The sequence below is a fragment of the Aegilops tauschii genome, chromosome 4, assembly GCF_002575655.3.
Source record: "Aegilops tauschii subsp. strangulata cultivar AL8/78 chromosome 4, Aet v6.0, whole genome shotgun sequence".
NCBI classification, from domain to species: domain Eukaryota; kingdom Viridiplantae; phylum Streptophyta; class Magnoliopsida; order Poales; family Poaceae; genus Aegilops; species Aegilops tauschii.
In genome coordinates this window covers 469,962,231-469,984,969 of record NC_053038.3, presented here as the reverse complement: position 1 = coordinate 469,984,969, position 22,739 = coordinate 469,962,231, and the positions used below count along the sequence as shown (strand labels likewise).

Below are 22,739 nucleotides of genomic sequence, written 5' to 3'. Positions count from 1 at the left end.
GAAAAAACAAGAGGATCCAATTCCCCATCATTTTCTATCCCTCAAAAACAAAACAAAAATCCCCACCGTTTATTACACGTGCCAACGGGATACTTAAACGGAAAGCAGCGCCCCTCCCCACTGACCGCCGCATCCTAAAACCCTCGCCCCATGTCGCTCTCCACTCTCAACCACCCCGCCGCCGCCGCCGCCGCCGGGCGGGGGAGGTCCTTCTCCCCGGCCGCCCCGGCGCCGTCGACGGTGCGCCTGCCCAGGAGACGGGCCCCCGCCCCCACCGCCGCGTCCGCGCTCGCGGTGGAGGCGGACGCCGCCGCCGACAGGGTCTCGGCGCTGAGCCAGGTCTCCGGCGTGCTGGGGTCGCAGTGGGGCGACGAGGGGAAGGGGAAGCTCGTCGACGTGCTCGCCCCCCGCTTCGACATCGTCGCGCGTTGCCAGGTGAGGAGATGCGGCTCGGTCTTTGTCGTGTGCTCTGGTTTGACCCCCTGTGCCAATAATTGTCGATTGAAGCTGCTTGGCAGCACCACTGCGGATTCCAGTGGAGTTTTTTTGATATGGTACGCTCGTAGGATGGGATAGTAATAGTTGCTTTGGTGGATCGATGTCTGATCCGGATGTCAGAGTAATCTGGTGTGGAATTCGCCTCCCCAGGGCCTGTTTGGAAGAGGTGTGTTTCTTAGTAGAGTTTGGTACCGAAGCCCATCCAAGTAAATGCCCCCATCCCCAAAGATGTTAGTTATGGGATTTCTTGGGTTAAAGAATATGTATAGTGGAGCTCATGTACAAAGGGGATAAAATTGTAAATCTTTTAGCCCGATTTTGTTGAATGGGTTGCATAGATTATCTTTTAAAAAACATTTCTGGTTGCTGGCTGGAACATTGGGCTGGCGATTACAAAAATTCTGGATGTTTGATCCTGGTAGCTATAATGACTGTTAAATTTGTGACTTTCTGAATCTGGCAGCATGAAAGATGGGTGATGGGTGCTAATTCCATGTCTAGTACTCCCCTCTGTTCCGTAATACTTGTCGTGGTTTTAGTTGAGTAGATGCTAAATGAAATGAATTGCTTCAAGATTTGGTTGTAAACGTTAGTGTGGCGAAGCAATAAATCATGATTACCACTTTGTTGCATGTACCGTGGACTGTGGTGATATTACTTGCAGTACGTTTTGCTTGGCAAACTATCTGATTTGCCGAGGTTTTACCATAATCTGCATCCAGGCCTCTGGTGTATTTTGGTAGTTTTCGTTACTCATCGATTTTCAAACTAGTGGCCTATTGCTTATAGCATTCTTTCAACTGGCAGTTTGTTGATAACATTATTACTGCTGCCCTGCATTTGTTATGCTTAGCTCTGCTGCTCCTGGAATGTCATGTCTGCATTTTTGTGAATTTGTTATGCTTAGCTATTGGCATTCCTTTGGTTAGTTAGATTCCCGTTTCCTTGATTTTCTTTGATGAATTGTCCTGAATTGTCAAGGTTAACATCTGTTTCTGCAATTATTATCAAGTTGGTATTTGTGAATAAAAATCTTGGAATGTGGCATCGGTACTTAATCAGCCATTACCAGTTGGCCACTTCTCTTAAGTTTAGTAGCCTGTTTATCTGAGTTCCTACTTTGTTAACAGGGTGGAGCAAATGCTGGACACACCATCTACAACTCTGAAGGCAAGAAATTTGCCCTTCATCTTGTTCCATCTGGCATTCTCCATGAAGGAACACTGTGTGTTGTTGGCAACGGAGCGGTGATCCATGTTCCAGGGTTCTTTGGCGAAATTGATGGTCTTCAATCCAATGGAGTCAGTTGTGATGGAAGAATACTGGTGTCTGACCGGGCTCATTTGCTCTTTGATCTGCATCAGACTGTAGATGGACTTAGGGAAGCCGAGCTTGCAAATTCCTTCATAGGAACGACTAAGAGAGGAATTGGACCTTGTTATTCCAGCAAGGTCACTCGAAATGGGCTGCGAGTTTGTGATCTAAGGCACATGGACACTTTTGGGGATAAGCTTGATGTTTTATTTGAAGATGCTGCTGCGAGGTTTGAAGGCTTCAAGTACAGCAAAGGCATGCTCAAGGAAGAGGTTGAGAGGTACAAGAGGTTTGCAGAGCGTTTGGAGCCCTTTATCGCTGACACTGTTCATGTGTTGAATGAATCCATCCGACAGAAGAAGAAAATTCTGGTTGAAGGTGGTCAGGCAACTATGCTGGATATCGATTTTGGAACTTATCCATTTGTGACTTCTTCTAGCCCTTCCGCTGGTGGAATTTGCACCGGCCTTGGGATTGCCCCTAGGGTTATTGGTGACCTGATTGGAGTTGTAAGTCAAAAGTAGTGTAATCCAGCCCTCATCTATGATATATTGCTTGTCTAACTCACTATTATACATGCAGGTAAAAGCTTACACAACAAGGGTTGGCTCTGGCCCTTTCCCAACTGAACTACTTGGAGAGGAAGGTGATGTTCTTAGGAAGGCTGGAATGGAATTTGGAACGACTACAGGTCGCCCAAGACGTTGTGGCTGGCTTGACATCGTTGCACTGAAATACTGCTGTGACATCAATGGGTTTTCCTCTCTAAATCTAACAAAACTTGATGTTCTGTCCGGGTTACCAGAAATTAAGCTGGGTGTTTCTTATAATCAAATGGATGGAGAGAAACTACAATCCTTCCCAGGGGATCTTGACACCCTGGAGCAAGTACAGGTAAGTGTCATAGTTTGTTCATTGTGTTTACATGTCTGAGTAGTACCTTTGCATAATTTATAATTATGTTGTATGTCAAAACTGTTGTTCTTTCTCTGGTTGTAAGATGCGATTTAGTTGCTAATGTACTGGCTTTAGTTCTGTGGTATTGTAAACTGATGTCATTACCAGTTTGGTGATAACAACTTACACTTAAATGTAAGGATACACACAATTCATCTCTCATATGCTTCGTCTTGTGTTTCAGGTAAACTATGAGGTGCTTCCTGGGTGGGACAGCGACATCTCTTCTGTCCGAAGTTACAGCGAACTCCCCCAAGCTGCCCGCCGTTACGTGGAGAGGATAGAAGAGCTCGTCGGTGTTCCAGTCCACTACATTGGTGTCGGGCCTGGGAGGGATGCTCTGATATACAAGTGAAGGGCAAACCCGATTTGGTACTATTGTATCGGACGAAATAATTCAGTCTTAACTAGGCCGATGCGAGCATTGCTGTGTCAGCACACCCTTGATTGCCAATTGTAGCGGGTAATACAATTGACAAGCTACTGGCGGGCGGGGTGATGTAATACCTGCAATAATGATTTCCGGGAAATGTCCCGATATATCACCATAAGGATGCAGTGTTAGAGTTTGGTGGTAACATTTTGTCTTTCGACTCCACCAATGGTTTGGTGGTATTTGTCACAATTCACCGTCATATTTTGCGCTGATTATGAATGATGAATGCTTTCTTGTGGGCAAGTCTGATGTAAGTTTTCACCACGTTTATTTAGCTCGTTGGGGGCGTCTTTAGCTCCTAATGAGTCGTGATTGCATCGATCTTCTTGCTTTTGATAAATCCTTTGACAGTGAGTGATTTCGCAATGACCGAAAAGCATGAGCCAGATTTGCGTTGATGCTATCTGGAAGTTCTTTTGAGAAGTCCAATGTATTTTGGTCTATTTTCCTGGTTGTGGCAATAGCTCATGCGCGCCAAGTTTATTGTGCTTATGCTATTACATGATTCTTCAGATGAAACAGATCTAAAACTTCATGCCAAACTACATGAAGAACCTGGAAGCTAAACCTCGTAGACAATCCATCAGAGATCGAAGGTAGTAAATCAGCTAAGCAAAGCTTATGCATGGGCTAATTAAGAGCCTAAGAATATAAGATCTCAGATGTCCCATACGGGGATGGGCACGCAGCCGAACTGGTCGAGATCGTCCATGTGGAACGCTCCGTTCACGCCCAGCGCGCCGCCGCCGCCGTGGCCTCCCGACGCGATGTCGCTCATGTCGGCCGCCAGCGCGTCCCAGTCGAACTCTGCGGCATTGCTGTTGCCGCCCCCGAACCCAAACGCGTCCGCCACCTCGCCATCGTCCTCGCCGACGCCCTGAGGCCCATGATGCTTGCCGGCCGCGCTGCCGTCGTCCTCCCCGAGCACGCCGATCTGCTGCAGGAACTCCTTGAGATCGAGCTGGGGCCTGCCGCCACCGAAGCCGTCGCTCGGCGGCGCGCTCTCGGCCGCGGCGGTCATCGCCATGGCGTGCTCCAGCTGGGACTGGAAGCACGACGAGGAGGGCGGCATGGCGCCGGTGGTCACCGTGGAGGAAGGGGACGAGGCCGCCGGAGGAGGCGGGGGCGGGGGAGGGGTCCTCCTGGACTGCTGCTGCGGCTTGGCCGGCGAGGAGGAGGAGCTCTTGAGCTCCTGCAGCCTCTGGTGGATGACGTGCACGTTGTGCTGCGCGTTGAGGTTGAGGAGGCCGTAGGCGGGCACGGCGGCATGGCCCCTGGCGCCGCCGGAGGCGACCCCGGTGGCCGCGGCCGGGAGCCACCTGATCATGCGCTGCTGCGCGGTGGCGCCGGCGGCGGCGCGGAGGTGGGGCAGGTTGAGGAAGGCGTCGGGCCCGTAGAGCCTGCGCGCGGCCTCGTCGTAGGCGAGCGCGGCCTCCTCGGCGGTGGCGAAGGAGCCGAGCCAGATGCGCGCGCGCTTGTTGGGCTCGCGGATCTCCGCCACCCACTTGCCCCACGTCCGCTGGCGCACGCCCCGGTACTCGCACGCCGCGTTCTGCGGCCCGCCCTTCCCCCTCGTCGGCCCCTTCTTCCACGACCGCTTCCGCACGTAGCTCTCCATGAACGACCTCGGCTCCTGCATGCACCACGACGGACGACGGCGGTGGATCAGAATGAGAGCAATATATCCAGGCAGCGCGCGCGGCTGGATGGATGGAAGAAATGCGCGAAACTTACGTGCGTGGGAGCGGGGGAATTCGAAGTTTGAAGTTTGAGTGAGGTTTTGGTTTTGGAGTGTGGGGGGCGTAGTAGTGAAGTGGGTGAGGAGAGTGTGACGATGGAGCTGAGCTGATGGAGGGCGCGGGGGGTAAGTAGGGGTGTGTGTGAGCAGTGTGATGCATGGCATGAGGTTTAAATGGTGTCACGGCCGGGAGATCGATGCATGTTGGCACGGCCGTGTCTCGCTTTTGCTAGACCTGTGAGCGTGAGTGAGCTCCCGGCGCATGTGACCGTTAGGGCATCTCTTGGATGCACGATGTAGGAAGCAAAACAAAAAGGAAATGGTATTCTAATTAGATTTTCTTCTTCTTCTTACATATCTGGGCATGATTAAGTTTAGGTTTTAAATGAGCAAAATACTAGGGTACTACTTCCTCCGTTCTGAATTACTCCCTCCGCGAAGTAATATAAAATCGTTTAGATCACTAACGGAGGGAGTGTATAAGATCTTTGTGATAGTTCAGTATGGACTACATACGGGCTGAAATGAATGAACAAACACACTAAAACGCTTGGCCTCCTCCGTCGCTGCCATCTTTTTTTGTCCGTATATACATCTGATTCAGAAATAAAGTTAGAACATATTGGGAATGACTTAGAAGGTTCGCAAAAGTTACAACATGAATTCGAAATATGTCATTGTCGTTGCCATCATCGTCGTCGTCATGCCAGTCACAGAAGCAGACCTTGTTTACACGACATCTGTCTCTCATAACGGCATCACGCTCGCGACACAAACGCTTGGCCCAGGCGGTGGACGTCTGACTCCCCTACAACCGCCCCTCAATTTGAGGCTGGACTGGGCGATATTGGACATCTGGATGCGTCTGGCCCAAAACAGAGGTCCATGTTGGACGTCTAAATGTGTTAGGAACGTCTGGTCGATTTTTTAAACAACTTCCATTTGTTTGTATTCTAGTTTGAGAACCTTGTGTGTCTCAAAAGGCGGATTTAGCTCAGGATTGTCCTTTTTTAATTGCAAGGTTTCTCTAAAATTTCAAATTACCACTTAGCGGGTTTTCATACCAAGACCAGCCATTTGAGGGCAAAGTAGAGGTCCGCAATGAAGATGCCCTTACGTTGGACAGCTTACTGTTATATGCGTTTAGTCGGTGCATGTATGGTGCTATGATCAGAAATGACAGAGGTCATTCTGATGGCGTTGCATTGATAGTTGAATCTATCTATCAATTAAGATACTAAGCTCTCCATATTTGGAGCTTCCTGGTGCATTGGCCTGTAAGGGTGTGCCTCGTAACACACACCTATATTGTTCTAATGGGCTGGTCGGTTTTCTCGGTTTTGAAAAGGTATTCCCTGTTCCTTTTGCAAATGTTTTTCCTGTCGGTTTTAATAGTTTTTATTTTGGGGTTTCCCTTTTCTTGTTTTTTATTTCCCTATTTTTTGCAAGTGTTTTTCCTGTTGGTTTTAATAGTTTTTCTTTTGGGGTTCCCCTTTTCTTGTTTTCATATTCAAATTTAATTTAACTCATGAATATTTATTAAAAATCATGAACAGTTTTTTAAATTCATGAACATTTTTTAAAAATTGGTGGATATTTTTATGTTCACAAGCATGGATAGTAGAACAGGGTTGCACATAGCGTAGCTTAATTACACGTGTTGGTTGCATAGTGATCTTCTGATCGTAATCCTTCAATTGCTAAATAAATTCTATCACTACCAGGCGGCAAGTTTGGCCAGCTACCTGAAATCAATAGTAAGGACAAACCCAATGCTAGAAACTCCCACACAAAGTGAAGTCTGGGGAAGGAATGTAGGAGGTAAACCTTTCCTGTGCACAGTGCAATGCAGAGAGACCGTGTCGAACCCAGGACCTTTTGGTACAAGTGAGGAGTAGTTGCTTAAACCAACAATATAAAATAGAAAAATGAACTGTCACTATCAATTAGGGTATTTCTAATTCAAGTTATTTTTTACCTAGTGCTGGTTGTTTCACTATCGATATGCATCGGCAAAATGAAAAAAGGACCGCAAAGCACCAAGCATTCATCCATGGAACGTACTTCCTCCGTTTCAAAATAGATGATCCAATTTTACATACGTACGGCTAGGGCTTGCAGGACATGTATGTCGATGCAGCATTATCATCCATGGTGATAAGGGAATGGTATGAATGCGAGATGGTATAAATAAAGATCCACCTCACAGCATTTGGGGCTCTCACGAGCGCGCTCTTCACATGCTTCTCGTCCACGTCGGACGGACGGGTGCATGTGTCCATGTTTTTGCACACGCCGCGTGATTCCTGAGCCCTCCCTCCTATAGCTAGTTTGACCAGCTCTAGTAGCTTCCAGCGCAGGGACAAAAAGATACGGACAGCGGTACAAAAAACAAAAACAAAAACACATTTGCTTCGCATTTATTTGGTGAATGTATATCAGTTTTGGCTCAACAGACAAGGTTGCTGCAATCTACAGTATCATTTTCTTTCAGAGAATGGTCTCGGTTATATTCTGTCAAAACAGCAAGAATCTGTCAAAGAAAACCAAGAATGAGAAGGCGAGTCTCATTTCCATTATCAGATCATCCCTTTGGAGGACCATATGTACCGATTCTTTTCACATGGGATTAAAAGAGTAACTACGCCTATCCTAAGCCTATCGCCACAGCCGCAACTTCTGCTGAGCACTTCAGGAAGCCTTTGAGCAGATGCTCGGCAAACCGGTTTCCTTTTCTTGGAGGAGACCTTGCCGCCACGGGTCATTGTATAACTTATAATGCAATACCTGTAAAAACATTCTTCCTCGGGTTAACAGAAATGACGACCGGTTCTAATATGATTCGGCAAGGCAAGCACACAATGCGTAATGCTTTGCTACGTAATGGAAACAAAATTTGCAAAAAATGTTTCAACCCGATACCACAAAGTAGATGATGATGATGATGGATGAAGGCTAGATGCCGTCAATGATCATTATCATGCGGTTTCAAACCATAAAGGTAAATGGAGAAGCTTCGCTCGGATTTTTCAGAAGTTACCTGTATGAAAGTTGCAAAGACATCATCACCTTCTTCTAGTTTCGAAACCTCAACTGACCAGGCCGCCTCCTCTTCAGTAAACAATTTTTTCTGCCTCTCTGCCTCTAGCAACATAGTGTCGCGATAAAAGAACCTCTGCCAGATCTGGCGAACATTTCCTAACATGAAATCTATTTGTGTTTCGTTCATTCCCTGGTGAGATGAAAATAGTAAGTATACTGCACAAGTTATGCGCAAAAGAAAAGGAAAGTAAAATAAACACATACTTGAAGGACTCCGATGAGGTTGGGGATGTCATCTTCTTGTATGCGGACAGCAAAACTGTTGTAGTTAAGCACATTCTCGTACGGAAGAAATATTCCATCCTACAATTTAAGCAATGGAAGCAGATAGGTATGATCACACAATTAGTTGCTCTGTTGTTAAGTCTTGTCAGATACACATCATAGGACTATAGGACGACGTTGTAGCACCTGTATTATGACAGGAATGCATCCTTGAAGCATGCTATCTTCCATGCGCCCACTCCAGCCATCCCCTGGCAAGACACCACAGAAAATGGAGCTTGCTAGTTCCTCATAATACATCTCAGATTTTAAGTACGTAACTGTTACGTTGGCTGTATGCTGCCTTCCAAGCTTCCCCTGCTTGTTTGGTGTTGAACCGAATTCAGCTGCCAGCTTTTGCCTAATCCCCATGCTATACCTGTGTTATACAGAGGAAGCAGATTAATATACAATTTGGTCACATATATTGACAGACACATATATAGATACATACGTGTCTTCACGGCGACCCTCTTCATAGGCTGGTCCTAGATTACCATTGAAATAAAAAAGTGTTGTACGATTGATCCTTGGCCTGCAAAAAGTTGTACAGTGAGGGTCTAAACATTCAAGTAATTAAAAGGCACATCTCTTAGTTCAGGCATTGAGGCATACCTTGCCCATAGTTTTAACCAGATGGCCCCTGGGTTAGGCTCCTTCCATGCTGGAAGCACGAGGTCCTTTCTCGGATCGAAACATGGATGGTTGCCTCTTCTATCCAAAGGAATATCATCCCAGTTGTCAGCCCAATAAGCAGTCGTTGATTTTTCATGTTTTGTGTTGGTATTTCCCCAGTGGACAAGCATCATGCTGTTCCAGATCTCCTTTGGAGCATAGCAGGCACCTTCATCCCATGAAAAGAACTGTTTTTTTTTGTAAGTTGAAAGTACAGGTTATTGGTTATGCAAGGATCATTGTACTATCAATTTCATGTAAACACCCACCCAAATATGGTCTCTTCCAGAAGTGCGGTTCCAGTAAGGATACCTCTGAGCTATGTGATCATAAGCCTTTCTGTAGTACTCAAGAGTATGGTAACTCCTTAGGCGCAGGTCCTCCTAAAATTAGAAGTCAATTACTGAAGGAGAATCATTGCCAACTATAGTACAACATCTGGATGATAATGGTTACCGGCATCTGCAGGTGTGGGGCATCATCGGATCTAGTTATTAGACATGAATCAAGAACCGGCACATAGAAATAATCAGCTTCATCCCCATTCAGTGTGCGGTGAGGGCTAGCAAGAATGCTCTCATAGAGTGCCATCTATATGAAAAATATAAAACACGTCTCAGATCTTCTTGTGCCCTTGTAAACGGGATTGTTGTTACTATGAACATGGAGCTACCAACATTCCATATCTGCTAGTTGACAAGTTTAGCAAACCTGAGCACCATACAGTTGCCGCGTCCATATAGTTCTGTTCTTTTCATCATATATTCTGTTCACACACTCTAACTTGTAATGTCGTCCCTGCAATAGAACATATCCTGTGATGTCAGAGCTGCAGCAAAACTTCATGAAGAGCAAAACTTATGGTCTAGACTTACTTCAAGAAGATGACTGTCAAACTCAGCTGGCAAATCGTACACATATATTAGTGGTCTTTTTTTCTCAACAACAGCATTGACATTGATGGGGATATTGCTTAAATTTTTTAGGTCTGGTAGGTTCACTGGTGCTTGGAGCCATGAGGGCCATTCATATGCAACTGAATAAGCCGATGGGATGCTGCAATCAATCCCAAAATATCCACTGTCGCACTGAAAGAAATCCTCAATTAGATCATAACACAGGTTACGAATACAGAACAGCATGTCACGGTATTTTAATGATAAATACCACAAAAAACTTTGCCCAAGACATACCTGACAGAAACCACCACGACAATGTCCATGTCCGGAACACTGGTTAATACAAATGCATTCAACATGTGTCTCACAAAACTGCCCCCAGAGTCCATCATATTTGCAATGACATTCTTCTTTAAACTTCACTTTGGAAGAATATGCATCCTCGGGGTCCACATTGCACCATCCTAGCTTACTGCTGTTTGTTGTGAATACATCTGGATCAGGTGTTGTCCAGTCGGTAAGCTTCGGGTCATCAGGTTTTGCAGGCACGCTAGAAGGATGAACTAAAGATGTTCAATACTACTACAGTATCAATGGTACACATTCTGAAACATAAAAAAAAGAATCAAAATCAGTGCATATGATACTCTTACATTGTTTTAAAGCCGCAAGCTTCTGCCACAGGGCGATCCGGGTATTTTGTTCCTGGTCCACAAAAGCACATTGTCCTGGTTGTGTCACACTGGGCTGGACATATGGAAACTATCCATGGTCCTACAGGCCATTCTGGGGAACTTGGGAGGTTGCACTCCAACTTCAGAACCCTCTCACATCCTTTTCCTGTATTAACAAAGCCATATGGTCACTTGATAAACAAAATTGTTATAATTAAAACGTTTAAAAGGGAAAGGTTGACAAAAAACAAATCAATACGACCAAGGGAACAGTAGACAACCCCACCTTGCCATAGCACATAATGCATATGCTCCTTCCTTTAGAAACAAAAGAGTTGCCTTTTTTTGTTAACTATTACTAAAAAAACGAACATGCCATTAACTGCTTATATTCCACAAAAAGGTAGACAAGTAAGATAATAGCCTTCTAACTAAAGTGTAACAGCTTATTAATGCACAAGTTCATTCCCGATTCAAGCATACCTGATAATGGTCACAGAACAGATTAAATATTTGAGACTTAATGCAACATTCCTACAATCCTACGTCGATAACCGCAAAAACTGAATATTATGTATCCTTTTGCAGAAGCACAGGATGCCCTCAACCGCTTAACTACAGACCAGGGATGTACACTCTTTTGTTACATATAAGCCCACTCGTAGATGTATATGGCTAGTGAGATATGTAAGTGTTATTATTATGTCCAATATAAACACCCAGAGCAAGTCTCTCGTGCTTTCGGCCCTTGAAGTAACCTCTTTTTATAATTTTCTCACTCGTCTTTGTTTCCTTAGCAAGTTTGTCCAGGCCCAAAGAACTATCAGATCTACAGAAATCCCCTATCAAAATGAGATGCGATCGACAACAAGTGACCAGTGAGCAAGACTACCGGCATTAGTTGGGCCTGACAAAGTAAGACTAACCAGCATATCCATGGAAGCATCTGCATTCCCCCAGGTCATAGTTGCACACACCATTTCCACTGCAGTCTTTCTGGCACCTCTTTGTGCCAATAGCCTGTCCAGAAATAGCAACAAGATTAACCCAAGGCAAAGCTAAATTGGAGTACACTGATCAGTGACAAAGCCTAGTGCACACTTCAGTAATGTTGACAGCCGACGATTCGGCATGGCACCCAGCGAGCCACCTCCCAATCTCGGCCTTCCACGGCGCGGCACGGAATGTCACGGCTTCGTATGAATCGGCAGGAAACCGACCCCTGAGGCGTGAGTCCACAACCCCTGCGCCCGGCAGCACGTTCCTCGGCCGGTGGTCGACCGTGCGGCGAGCGCCCGAGAAATCCAGGGACGAGGGGAGGATAGGCACCATGAAGACATGGACCGCGGTGACGAGCATCACGAGGGCGCCGGCCGCGCCGACGGACGCCCAGGGGCATTTCGCCGAACGGATTTTGAGCATGGCCAGACTACCGGACGAACACCGTTTCTTTCGCCATGACAGCCGCGGGTATCAATAAATCGATGCGAACAGAGCCAGAGGTCCTCGGCGGCGCTGCGAGGAGCCGGCGCGCGTCCCCTCCGCGCGGCGCTGCCGGCTAGCGCGCGTCCCCGGTGGCGCGCGCCAAGGCGGACGAGGAGAGCCGCAAAGGCGCCGCCTTGCTCCTAATTCCGATCCAGGATCTGGGGATTTATGGTTTTTCAAGGAGTTGGGGGAATGGAAATGGAAGAATCGATGGATTCGGGCGTTGTTAGGTTCAATCCAGCGTTGCAGGAATGGAATGGAGACCGAAGGAAGGGAAGAATCTATCGTGCTCGGAAATGGAGTTCAGGGGGCATTTCTGTCTTCTCTCCGGTGTAAGTGGATTGTGGTGTCGCTTTCATTAACTCGTTAATTCTGTTGCAGTGACGGCCGGGCCAGACATAGTAGTGGCACCCACATCTAAACATAATTTAACTTTGGCACACATAAAGAGAGAAGTAGTACTATACTCCGTTCCAAAATATACTACAGTCTGACAACCAACCCCATATTCACAGGGTTGATTGCCTCCACAAAACTTGCATCTACATTAATCTTATAGCACTCCTCATTGGAAGGTTGCCAACCAACAGAACTCCTCTCCATATTATTCAAAGCCCGAATATCATCCTCGGTTCCTTGCCTTGATTACTTATCACTCCCCGCGGTTTTGTGTGGCAAGCAGAAAAGGAAGCCCAGTAATTTTGTACAAAATTCACAGAAACTGAAATGGGTTCTTTACCTTTACCAAAAATTAGATCATTTCTTAAATGTCAAGCTCTCCACAATATGAATATAGTTTGCTCACGCGCCAACGGATTTAATTGATCCAGTAAAAATAAGGAGCCAATCCGGCCCCGTATTTTTGAGAAGCCCTTCAGCTGGTAAATTCCACACCTTTCTCAAAGCCATCCAAAATGCACAAGCCTTTGGACAACTCACCAAGGTATGAAAAGTGCATTCATCCTCCACACCATAGATTGTACACGTACTCAGGATGGTTTGATGATGCTTAACTCTGTTAACTTGAACTGCCAAACTGTTTGAAGCAACTCGGCAGGCAAAAATTCTAATCTTCTGAGGAACATTAGCTCTCCAGATAATATTCCAGATCCTCCTCTCTCCATTAACTTCTCCACTAGAATTCCCCAGACTATCTGTTGAGTCCCTGATATTCAGTGCGACCCTATACACACTCTTCATAGAAAATATGCCACTTTTCTCATGATGCCAAGCAATAAGGCCCCCCTCACCCAAATCCAGAGTACGTAGCTTTAATATTTCATCTGCATCGTGAGGATAAAATAAGTGCCTGATCAAATTCTCATCCCACCTCCTAGAATTTGTGATGAATAACTCAGACACCCATTTAATCCTTGTTCTATTTTTCTTGGCGGTAATCTTTAGGCCAGACTCCCTAGGGATCCAATTATCTCTCCATATGTTTATGCTAGCCCCATCGACAACTCTCCAAATTACACCTTGTTTCAATAAGTCGAGGCCATCACTGTGGAGAAGTTGTCATCTCCTCTTGGGATTATATTGGAGCTTGCTATATTGCCGAGGAAGCGGAACTTAGAGCGGCACTCTCCGGATTGTATATCGGTATTACCTTGCATAAACCCATCATTTTTTTTCGAGAAAACGCAAAAGAGTTGCGTTTCATTGCATTGAACAGGAAGACATCGGGGGTACAACTTCCAGAAAGGAGGGACACACACACACACGCGCACACACACACACGACCGTCCTCACCAAGTGACTACAGCTAGGTGAGGAGGTGCCCTCAACTACAGACACACAACGACATTAGGCCTCGCCCACCTTGCCTCCAGCCAAAATGGCAAAGCACCGAGACTCGGAGCAACAGGGCAGCATCACTGCCATTGCCAGGCACTTCCAGGGACGAATGCAGCTTCAGGACTGCCCAAGCCGACGTACCTCGCACCCATGTGCCTAGAGAGTCGGCGGGTGAAAAGTAGGGCCTGATTGGAACTGGTGTAGCATTCATTGGGGAGCGCCGACGTAGGCAAACGTTGCGACCTGCTCCTTGTGTAGCAGTCTACGCCAGAGCGATGCATCGCCAACCACCATCTGCCGCATCAAGTACTCCACTTGCAGCCAAAGCAACGCCATCAAGAGGGGAACGACGTTGAGACGCCGCCACTGCCCGGTCCGGGAGGCCGGACCTAGGATTTCTCCCGGTGTTCGAGGAGGAGGTCCGGTCAGGGTCATGCCAACGCCTCCAAGGAGGTGACGGCACCCTCGGACGTCGCCGTTGACAGCGCAGGCCGTTGCCGCGCGGGGATTTCGCCCCGACCCAAGAACGAAGACCACAGATGCAATGGCAGACCGGGCATGGCGAAGAATCGTCGGAGAAGACCAACACACATGGGGGAGCCTAGAAACGTTGTCGTCGCAGGAGTGGGCACCGACCAGCGTAGCTCCAGCAGGCCGGCCACCGCCGGGAGCGCGTCCAGCAGGCGGCAGCAGCCACCTGCACCGCGCCGCCGCCGCGCTGGCCCACAGCCTCCGCCGCCAGGATCCGCCGGGGCACAGCGGAGCAGCAACCGTCAGGGTCGCCGCGCACGTGCTTACTAACCCAGCGGCAAACGCCGGCGGCGGCCGGGAGGGGTGGGAGGAGGGAGAGGGGTGGGTGGGGGCAGAGTGATTGTCGCTGGCCTAGGCGGGCTCGTGCGGCCCAGATCTGGGCGCCCTCAATTCTGCCGCACGCATCAGCGGCCGGCGGCCGCCATGGCAGCGCCACCGCGCACGCAGTCCACGCCATCTCAACCTCCCCGCGAGCAGACGCCCGCCCGCCGCGCTACCGCGCGCTCCCGCCGCTCCAGCGCGCCCAACAGCAGCGCGCGAGCACACGAACGAGGGCCCCGCCGCCGCCGTCCACCAGTGAGGGCTTTGCCCGCGGGCATCCTCCGGTGACGACGAGGGGAGGGAGGGGAAGGAGGGGAGCCTGGGCGGCGGCTAGGGTTTCGCCTCCCGAGTCGCCCCTGGGAGCGACGCGGGGGCTAGGGGGGGGGGTAAACCCATCATTTTAGAAACTGATTGTTCTTTTGTGGTCGGTGCTCTTGGAAATGACAGTTGTGACAGATCTCCCCTTGTTGACCTAAAGAAACAAGCTTTGAGTATTACTAAGATGCTGGCGAATGTTAAGATTTCCAAAATTAGCAGAAAAGCTAATATGGTGGCGCACGAGTTAGCTAAGTTTAGTTTTATTAATAGATGTGATCGTGCTCTTATTAATAGTGTTCCGTCTTGTGTGGTTGATGCTTTAACGAATGATTGTATGAACATTCTATTTTAATTAATATATGGGCTGGGTTTTTCAAAAAAAAAATACCACAGTCATCTTACGAAAACCAAATAATCCCAAAACACTTAGGCGCGATACATTAACTCCTACCTCATTTCTTGTTTCTTGACATAAATAAAGGAATCGACCAATAAGAGATGTGGGGCGTGTATATTTTCAATGACTTGAGACTATCAAACACAACATGCAGTGGTCAGTTCATGGCATGCAATTCTATTAATTAGCAAATAAACATTAAGTTCTCTTGTTTTCCTCTCCGCCTTGGTCGCGGTGCATAACCTAAGAGCATGGTTAATAGTATAGCCAACTGTTGGCTATAAGAAAGTGCTATATCATCTATAGCCAACTATGTAGTCAACATGTATAACAATTAGCTATAAATAGGTGCTACTTTATTAATACATGGTCCACCTTCCACCCTCATAGTACCTAAGAGCACGTGCTGCAGCTAGCTCTTGCATGAGAACCCGCTTACATTCTCTCTCCTATCCTCTCTCCTCCAACTAAGCACAAAAATATTATTTTACTCCTTACAGCCTGCTGACTGTACCTTATTGTACTTGCTCTAAGATGACTTATGCACCTGGACAGAGGGAGTACGTTTTGGTAGGCTAGTTAAAACGGAGATAGTACTACTGAATAAGTATTTATCCTGTCCTGATGTAAAAAAATTATCCTATCATATGAATGGTTAAGGGCTCCTTTAATTCACATGGTTGGGGAAGCGTAGAAATAGGATATGTACATGAATGGAATGATCCACTGAAATCCTACATCGAGTAGACAAGTAGCAAAATAGAGAAATTTTCCATGAAGTCTAACCTCGTGCTTGTTTTCATGTGAAGATGATAAGGATATCCCAACCAACGGTCCAATCACAAGAAGCCATGCAAGCAAATACGTGATCAGGTGAACGCTAACTTAAGTTTATCATTTGACTTTGAAAACATGGTTGTGCCTTCACCTCCTTCGTTGCTGGTTGAACTCAGGTGCAACATCAAAGAAGACCAACACCATTTTTAGTCTGAGCCGAAACAATGTTTTATGATGAAGAAACATAGTTGCGAAGAAATAGGCTGTTTGCTGAAGAAACAATGTTTTGGCGCTGGTGAAACAATGTTTTGCACGAGTTTGGACATCTCAACTTGCGAAAGGTTTCCATAACTCGAGTTTGCTGCTGAAGGAAACATTGTTTGACTCCAGTAAACAATGTTTGACCGGGAACCACCAACCACCTCCAAGAAGAGTTTTCCATAAGTTGCCTCATTAAGTCTCAAAGCCATTTAGTCAAACCAAAGTTGGTTCTCTTTCAGACCTAAGCAGGTTCCCGAAGCTAGTTCAATTTCACACCTTTCCAGGGAGGTGTCCCTATTATAAATAGGCTAGCTCTTCCCTTCGTTGGGGACTTTTGTCATTTCTATCAAAGACCAAAGACATAGACTCCTCTTGATATTGGAGAGCTCTTGTTATCCTTATTCTCGTGATTCCTTGGGAAATTGCTCCTAATTCGTGCTCCACGACTAGATCGTGTTGTGTGGGTTAGAGTTCGTGGTTTCCCTTGCGAATTGCACCTATCCCGTGCTCCACGACCCGAGTGTGGTTGTGTGGGGTAATATTGCGGGTTGTGGATTAGCGAATATTCGGATTGCAAGCTTCGGTGAGCATCCTCCTCGTCGGGTCATAATCTCTTATTTTCCATTTTTGGCTGCTTGCAGCTAGTTACCCCCATCCGTTATCGATCCTACGCCGTGAAGATCGGACCTCCCCTTGTACACCCTCTTCTCCGAAGACGGTGTCGCAACATCTAGTATTCAAAGCAAGGTTTACACGGTAGGATCTATATCCTTGTAGCTATATCTATCCTTTTTAGTTTGCTTTCCCCATCCTAGAGTCCAAAGCCAAAAAATCTAAGCCTTTGTTTGCTTTCCTCTTTGTGACTGCACCAAGTTCTATCCAAACTTGCTGCTATTTTTCTTTGAGTCTTGTTGTTGGATCTTTTGTGTTGCACAAAAAAGAGGGGGAAAAAGAAGCAAAAAAAGAGAAGATAAAGTGTTGAGAAAGTGTGCAATCATATTCAGTTGGGTGAGAAATTTCAGAAGTTGTAGTGGCAAGTGTTGCAGCTCAAACGTGGTGCAAGGATCTACAGATTTTTTTCTTGTTCATTTGGTTTGCATCAATTGGATCTTAGCACTAGCCCTCCTCATTTTACCCCCACCTAGATCCACCTACAAACTGTTAGCTTCTTTCCTTTCATTCGCCTGTCCACTCCTGAATTTCTGCCACCGCACAACCACCAAGGAATCATTAGAATTTGGATAAGCAAGAAGGTGAGCTGAGTGTTTTCCACATATATATTTTTTCTTTTGTCCACTTCTTTCCGAGATAACATGTCAGGTTCCAACTCGAGTGTACATGGACATCAAAATGTGAAATATGACCTCCCAAAGACTCGTGCGGCGCTTGGTGCTGAGATTGAAGACAGGGTGATTGCGGCGATGCAAAGGTTGTTCGGAGATCGGCTTCCTGTGGCGGGCAATGGGGATCTACCTCAGCACAGCCCCGCTACCTCGCTAGCTTCTGACAACTGACAATGTCGCGAAAACGAGGACCGCCACGATGGTTGTGGAAGAGTTGCAGGGGTTGCTGCCCATGGCGGCCCTGTTGTTGGTGCTAAAAGGAGGCGTGTCGACTTTGCTGCCCCTGTGAGGGTGGGCTGCATGGAGGAGAATCTCGTGGGCCAGGCTGTGACCCCCGCGGGTTTGCTGCTGATCACCGGCGATGAGCTGCACATGATGGTGATGACATCTCCCATGAAGATCTCTCCGAGCATGATGACGAAGATGAAGGCATGGGGGACTATGAACCCTACTCCCCACCTCGCTGTGGTGCTGTTTTTTGTCGCAATGGTCATCATTATGACCGTCGTGATCAAGATGACCGTGACAACCAAGCGAGAGTGAAGCTACATGTGCCATCATTCACGGGAAAAGAGGATCCGAATGCATATATTGAGTGGGACGAGAAGTGTGATCAAATCTTTCGCATCCATGGCTTTTCTAAAGCCAAGAGGGTTGATCTTGCTGTTATGGAGTTCTCTGGTTATGCTCTTACATGGTGGAATCAGCTGCAAGACAATCGATTGATGTCGGGCAACAATTACATCCGCCGCTGGACTTTGATGAAGCAAGTCATGAGGCGCCGTTTTGTTCCAACATACTATGAGAGGCAACAATACAAGCGATTGCAAGAGCTCACTCAAGGTTCCCGCGCTGTTGAGGAGTACTATAAAGAGATGGAGCTGCTGCTAATTTTAACAAGAACCCGTGAGAGTGATGAGGAAAAGATGGAGAGATTTTACATGGGCTGAATGATGAAATATCAGATTTTGTGGAGATGATTCCTTATGATACACTACAAGATGTGGTACATCAAGCTATAAGAGTTGAGAAGAAGAATATGCATAATGGTCGTACTCGTGCCTTCCAAGGCCGCGCCACCACATCCTCATGGCCGCGAACACAACAACCATATGGTTCTCGGTTTGAGGGTGCACTACCTAGGCACCCACATGCATCGACGACTTCCTCACCTGCTGTTCGCAATCAAGATAAGAGGTCATCATCTGCAGCACCTGCAGAAAAGAGTTCTACACACATCAATGACATTCAATGCCACAAGTGCAAAGGAAGAGGTCACATTTCTTTGGAATGTCTAAGCAAAAGAACTATGATCATCAATGAACGAGGTGAATGGGAGTCTGAAAGTGACCCTAAAGGTGGCAACGATGAAGTGGAAGAGGAGCAAGGTTGGGAATTAGGAGGCACTATTTTATCTCATGAAGAACTTGATGGTGAAGCTTTGGTTGTATGTTGTTCACTCAATGCCCAGGTTGTGGAGGAGGAAAAGGGGCAGCAACATAATCTTTTCCACACCCGTTGCCTTATCAACTCAAATATATGTCGAGTGATTGTTAATAGTGGCAGCTGCAATAATATTGCAAGCACAGAGTTGGTCGAGAAGCTTCATTTGCAAACAAAACGTCACCCACATCCATACCGCATGCAATGGCTGAATGATTGTGGCGCAATTAAGGTGATTAGCAGTGTGTGAATACCAATTTCAGTAAGGAGATATCAAGATGATGTTGAGTGCGATGTGGTGCCGATGCATGCTTGTCACTTGCTTCTTGGACGAGCGTGGTTGCATGACCGTGATGTGCAAATAAGCGGGCGTGTGAATCTCTTATGTTTTGTCCATAGAGGAGAAAAGTTCACTTGGCTGCCCATGACACCCGGAGAAGTCTGTTTTGATGAGATGAAAAGAAAAGGGAAGAAAAAGGGAGAGAGTGGTCATACACAAAGAGTGAGCCACTAACTAGTGAGGGAGTGTTTCCATAGCCAAAAGCTCCACAACCAAATATGACCAAGCCCTGGGAAAAACTGGGATTAGTTATGATTGCTAGGCAAAGGGATATGCGGGAATTGAGAGAACCTAATACTCTATTCTTTGCACTCATGTACAAGGAAACTTTACTAGCTGCTAACGACTTACCCTCAACTCTTCCTAGTGTTGTTTTCGATCTTTTGCAGGAGTATGAGGATGTGTTTCCCAAGGACGTGCCACCTGGTTTTCCACCAAAGCGGGGCATTGAACAACAAATCGACTTGGTTCCAGGTGCCCCATTACCAAACCGACCACCGTACTGAGCAAACCCAGAGGAGACGAAGGAAATTCAGAGGCAAGTAGAAGATCTTCTTAACAAAGGGTATGTAAGGCAAAGTCTTTCTCCTTGTGCCGTTCCCATTCTTTTAGTTCCAAAGAAAGATGGTACTATGTGCATGTGCACTGATTGTAGATCCATTAACAACATCACTGTGAGATATCGGCACCCTATACCTAGGCTTGATGACATGCTTGATGAACTTTGTGGTTCCACCATATTTTCGAAAATTGATTTGCGAAGTGGTACCACCAAATAAGAATGAAAGAGGGTGACAAATGGAAAACTGCATTCAAGACAAAATTTGGCTTGTATGAATGGTTGGTTATGCCTTTTGGATTAACGAATGCACCTAGTACTTTCATGAGATTGATGAATCATGTGCTTAGGTCCTTCATTGGCAAGTTTGTAGTGGTTTACTTTGATGACATATTGATTTATAGTAAAACTTTGGAGGATCATGTTGGACATATAAAATGTGTGCTTGCTGTCCTACGGGAGGAAAAGTTGTATGCTAACGTGGAAAAGTGCACATTTTGCACAAACAAGGTTGTGTTTCTTGGCTTTGTTGTTTCAGAAAAAGGTGTGGAGGTTGATGAAGAGAAGATCAAGGCTATTCGTGAATGGATGCCTCCACAAAATGTGAGCCAAGTACGTAGCTTCCTCAGACTTGTGGGTTTCTACCACCGGTTCATAAGGATTTCAGCACCATTGCTGCACCAATGAATGAGTTAACGAAGAAGGACATTCCATTCCAATGGGGTGATGCCCAAGACAAGTCCTTCCAAGAACTGAAGATGAGGTTGACATAGCCCCATTGCTTTCACTTCCCGATTTTGGTGACATTTGAGGTTGAATGTGATGCAAGTGGTGTTGGCATTGGCGGAGTTCTAATGCAAGAAGGTAAACCCATCGCCTATTTTAGTGAGAAGCTTAATGGTCCAACTCTTAATTATTCCGTCTATGATAAAGAATTGTATGCACTTGTTTGATCTTTGGAAAGATGGCATCATTACTTGTGGCCAAAAGAGTTCGTAATACATTCTGACCATGAATCTGTTGAGGATTGTAGCAAAAATTTAAAATTTTCTATGCATCACCAAGATCAATCTATGGTGAGTCATCTAGCAATGAGAGAGAGGAGTGCATCTACATACCCTTGTAGATCGCGAGCGGAAGCGTTCAAGAGAACGGGGTTGATGGAGTCGTACTCGTCGTGATCCAAATCACCAATGACCGAGCGCCGAACGGACGGCACCTCCGCGTTCAACACACGTACGGTTGGGGAAGACGTCTCCTCCTTCTTGATCCAGCAATGGGGAAGGAGAGGTTGATGGAGATCCAGCAGCACGACGGCGTGGTGGTGGAAGTAGCGGGGATCTCGGCAGGGCTTCGCCAAGCTCAGCGAGAGGGAGAGGTGTCACGGGAGGGAGAGGGAGGTGCCAGGGGCTGTGGTGTGGATGCCCTCCCTCCCCTCCACTATATATAGGGGCCCTGGGGGGGCGCCGGCCCTAGGAGATCTGATCTCCAAGGGGGGCGGCGGCCAAGGGGTGGCTTCCCCCCCAAGCCAAGTGGGAGGCGCCCCCACCCCTAGGGTTTCCAACCCTAGGCGCAGGGGAGGCCCAAGGGGGGGGCGCACCAGCCCACCAGGGGCTGGTTCCCCTCCCACTTCAGCCCATGGGGCCCTCCGGGATAGGTGGCCCCACCCGGTGGACCCCCGGGACCCTTCCGGTGGTCCCGGTACAATACCGGTGACCCCCGAAACTTTCCCGGTGGCCGAAACTGGACTTCCTATATATAATTCTTCACCTCCGGACCATTCCGGAACTCCTCGTGACGTCCGGGATCTCATCCGGGACTCCGAACAACTTTCGGATTTCCGCATACTAATATCTCTAATACCCTAGCGTCACCGAACCTTAAGTGTGTAGACCCTACGGGTTCGGGAGACATGCAGACATGACCAAGACGACTCTCCGGTCAATAACCAACAGCGGGATCTGGATACCCATGTTGGCTCCCACTTGTTCCACGATGATCTCATCGGATGAACCACGATGTCGAGGATTCAATCAATCCCGTATACAATTCCCTTTGTCAATCGGTACGTTACTTGCCCGTGATTCGATCGTCGGTATCCCAATACCTCGTTCAATCTCGTTACCGGCAAGTCACTTTACTCGTACCGTAATGCATGATCCCGTGACCAACCACTTGGTCACTTTGAGCTCATTATGATGATGCATTACCGAGTGGGCCCGGAGATACCTCTCCGTCATACGGAGTGACAAATCCCAGTCTCGATTCGTGCCAACCCAACAGACACTTTCGGAGATACCCGTAGTGCACCTTTATAGGCACCCAGTTACGTTGTGACGTTTGGCACACCCAAAGCACTCCTATGGTATCCGGGAGTTGCACAATCTCATGGTCTAAGGAAATGATACTTGACATTTGGAAAAGCTCTAGCAAACGAACTACACGATCTTGTGCTATGCTTAGGATTGGGTCTTGTCCATCACATCATTCTCCTAATGATGTGATCCCGTTATCAATGACATCCAATGTCCATAGTCAGGAAACCATGACTATCTGTTGATCAACGAGCTAGCCAACTAGAGGCTCACTAGGGACATGTTGTGGTCTATG

At 47.2% G+C, this 22,739-nt stretch overlaps 3 protein-coding genes and 1 pseudogene across 3 annotated transcripts; 1 reads left to right on the top strand and 3 right to left on the bottom strand.

Moving 5' to 3' along the window:
- The first annotated feature begins 47 nt into the window (after positions 1-47).
- On the top strand, positions 48-3,448 carry LOC109764712 (adenylosuccinate synthetase, chloroplastic). The gene is made up of 4 exons (XM_020323503.4): positions 48-435; positions 1,629-2,321; positions 2,395-2,706; positions 2,954-3,448. The coding sequence occupies exons 1-4, from the start codon at positions 151-153 to the stop codon at positions 3,122-3,124; spliced, it is 1,461 nt and encodes a 486-aa protein (XP_020179092.1). The 5' UTR covers positions 48-150; the 3' UTR covers positions 3,125-3,448.
- Positions 3,449-3,657: 209 nt separating this feature from the next.
- Positions 3,658-5,167, bottom strand: LOC109764718 (dehydration-responsive element-binding protein 2E). Its single transcript, XM_020323506.3, has 2 exons — positions 4,940-5,167; positions 3,658-4,838 (listed from the first exon to the last, which is right to left on the bottom strand). Exon 2 carries the CDS (start codon positions 4,821-4,823, stop codon positions 3,864-3,866), a length of 960 nt encoding a protein of 319 aa, XP_020179095.1. The 5' UTR covers positions 4,824-4,838; positions 4,940-5,167; the 3' UTR covers positions 3,658-3,863.
- Positions 5,168-7,337: 2,170 nt separating this feature from the next.
- On the bottom strand, positions 7,338-12,410 carry LOC109764713 (uncharacterized). Its single transcript, XM_020323504.4, has 14 exons — positions 11,659-12,410; positions 11,484-11,577; positions 10,537-10,723; positions 10,178-10,433; positions 9,860-10,072; positions 9,696-9,782; positions 9,441-9,575; positions 9,254-9,367; positions 8,925-9,172; positions 8,764-8,844; positions 8,457-8,688; positions 8,250-8,348; positions 7,984-8,175; positions 7,338-7,730 (listed from the first exon to the last, which is right to left on the bottom strand). The coding sequence occupies exons 1-14, from the start codon at positions 11,977-11,979 to the stop codon at positions 7,635-7,637; spliced, it is 2,355 nt and encodes a 784-aa protein (XP_020179093.1). The 5' UTR covers positions 11,980-12,410; the 3' UTR covers positions 7,338-7,634.
- Positions 12,411-14,270: 1,860 nt separating this feature from the next.
- Positions 14,271-14,969, bottom strand: LOC109764715 (uncharacterized; annotated as a pseudogene).
- Between the last annotated feature and the right edge of the window lie 7,770 nt (positions 14,970-22,739).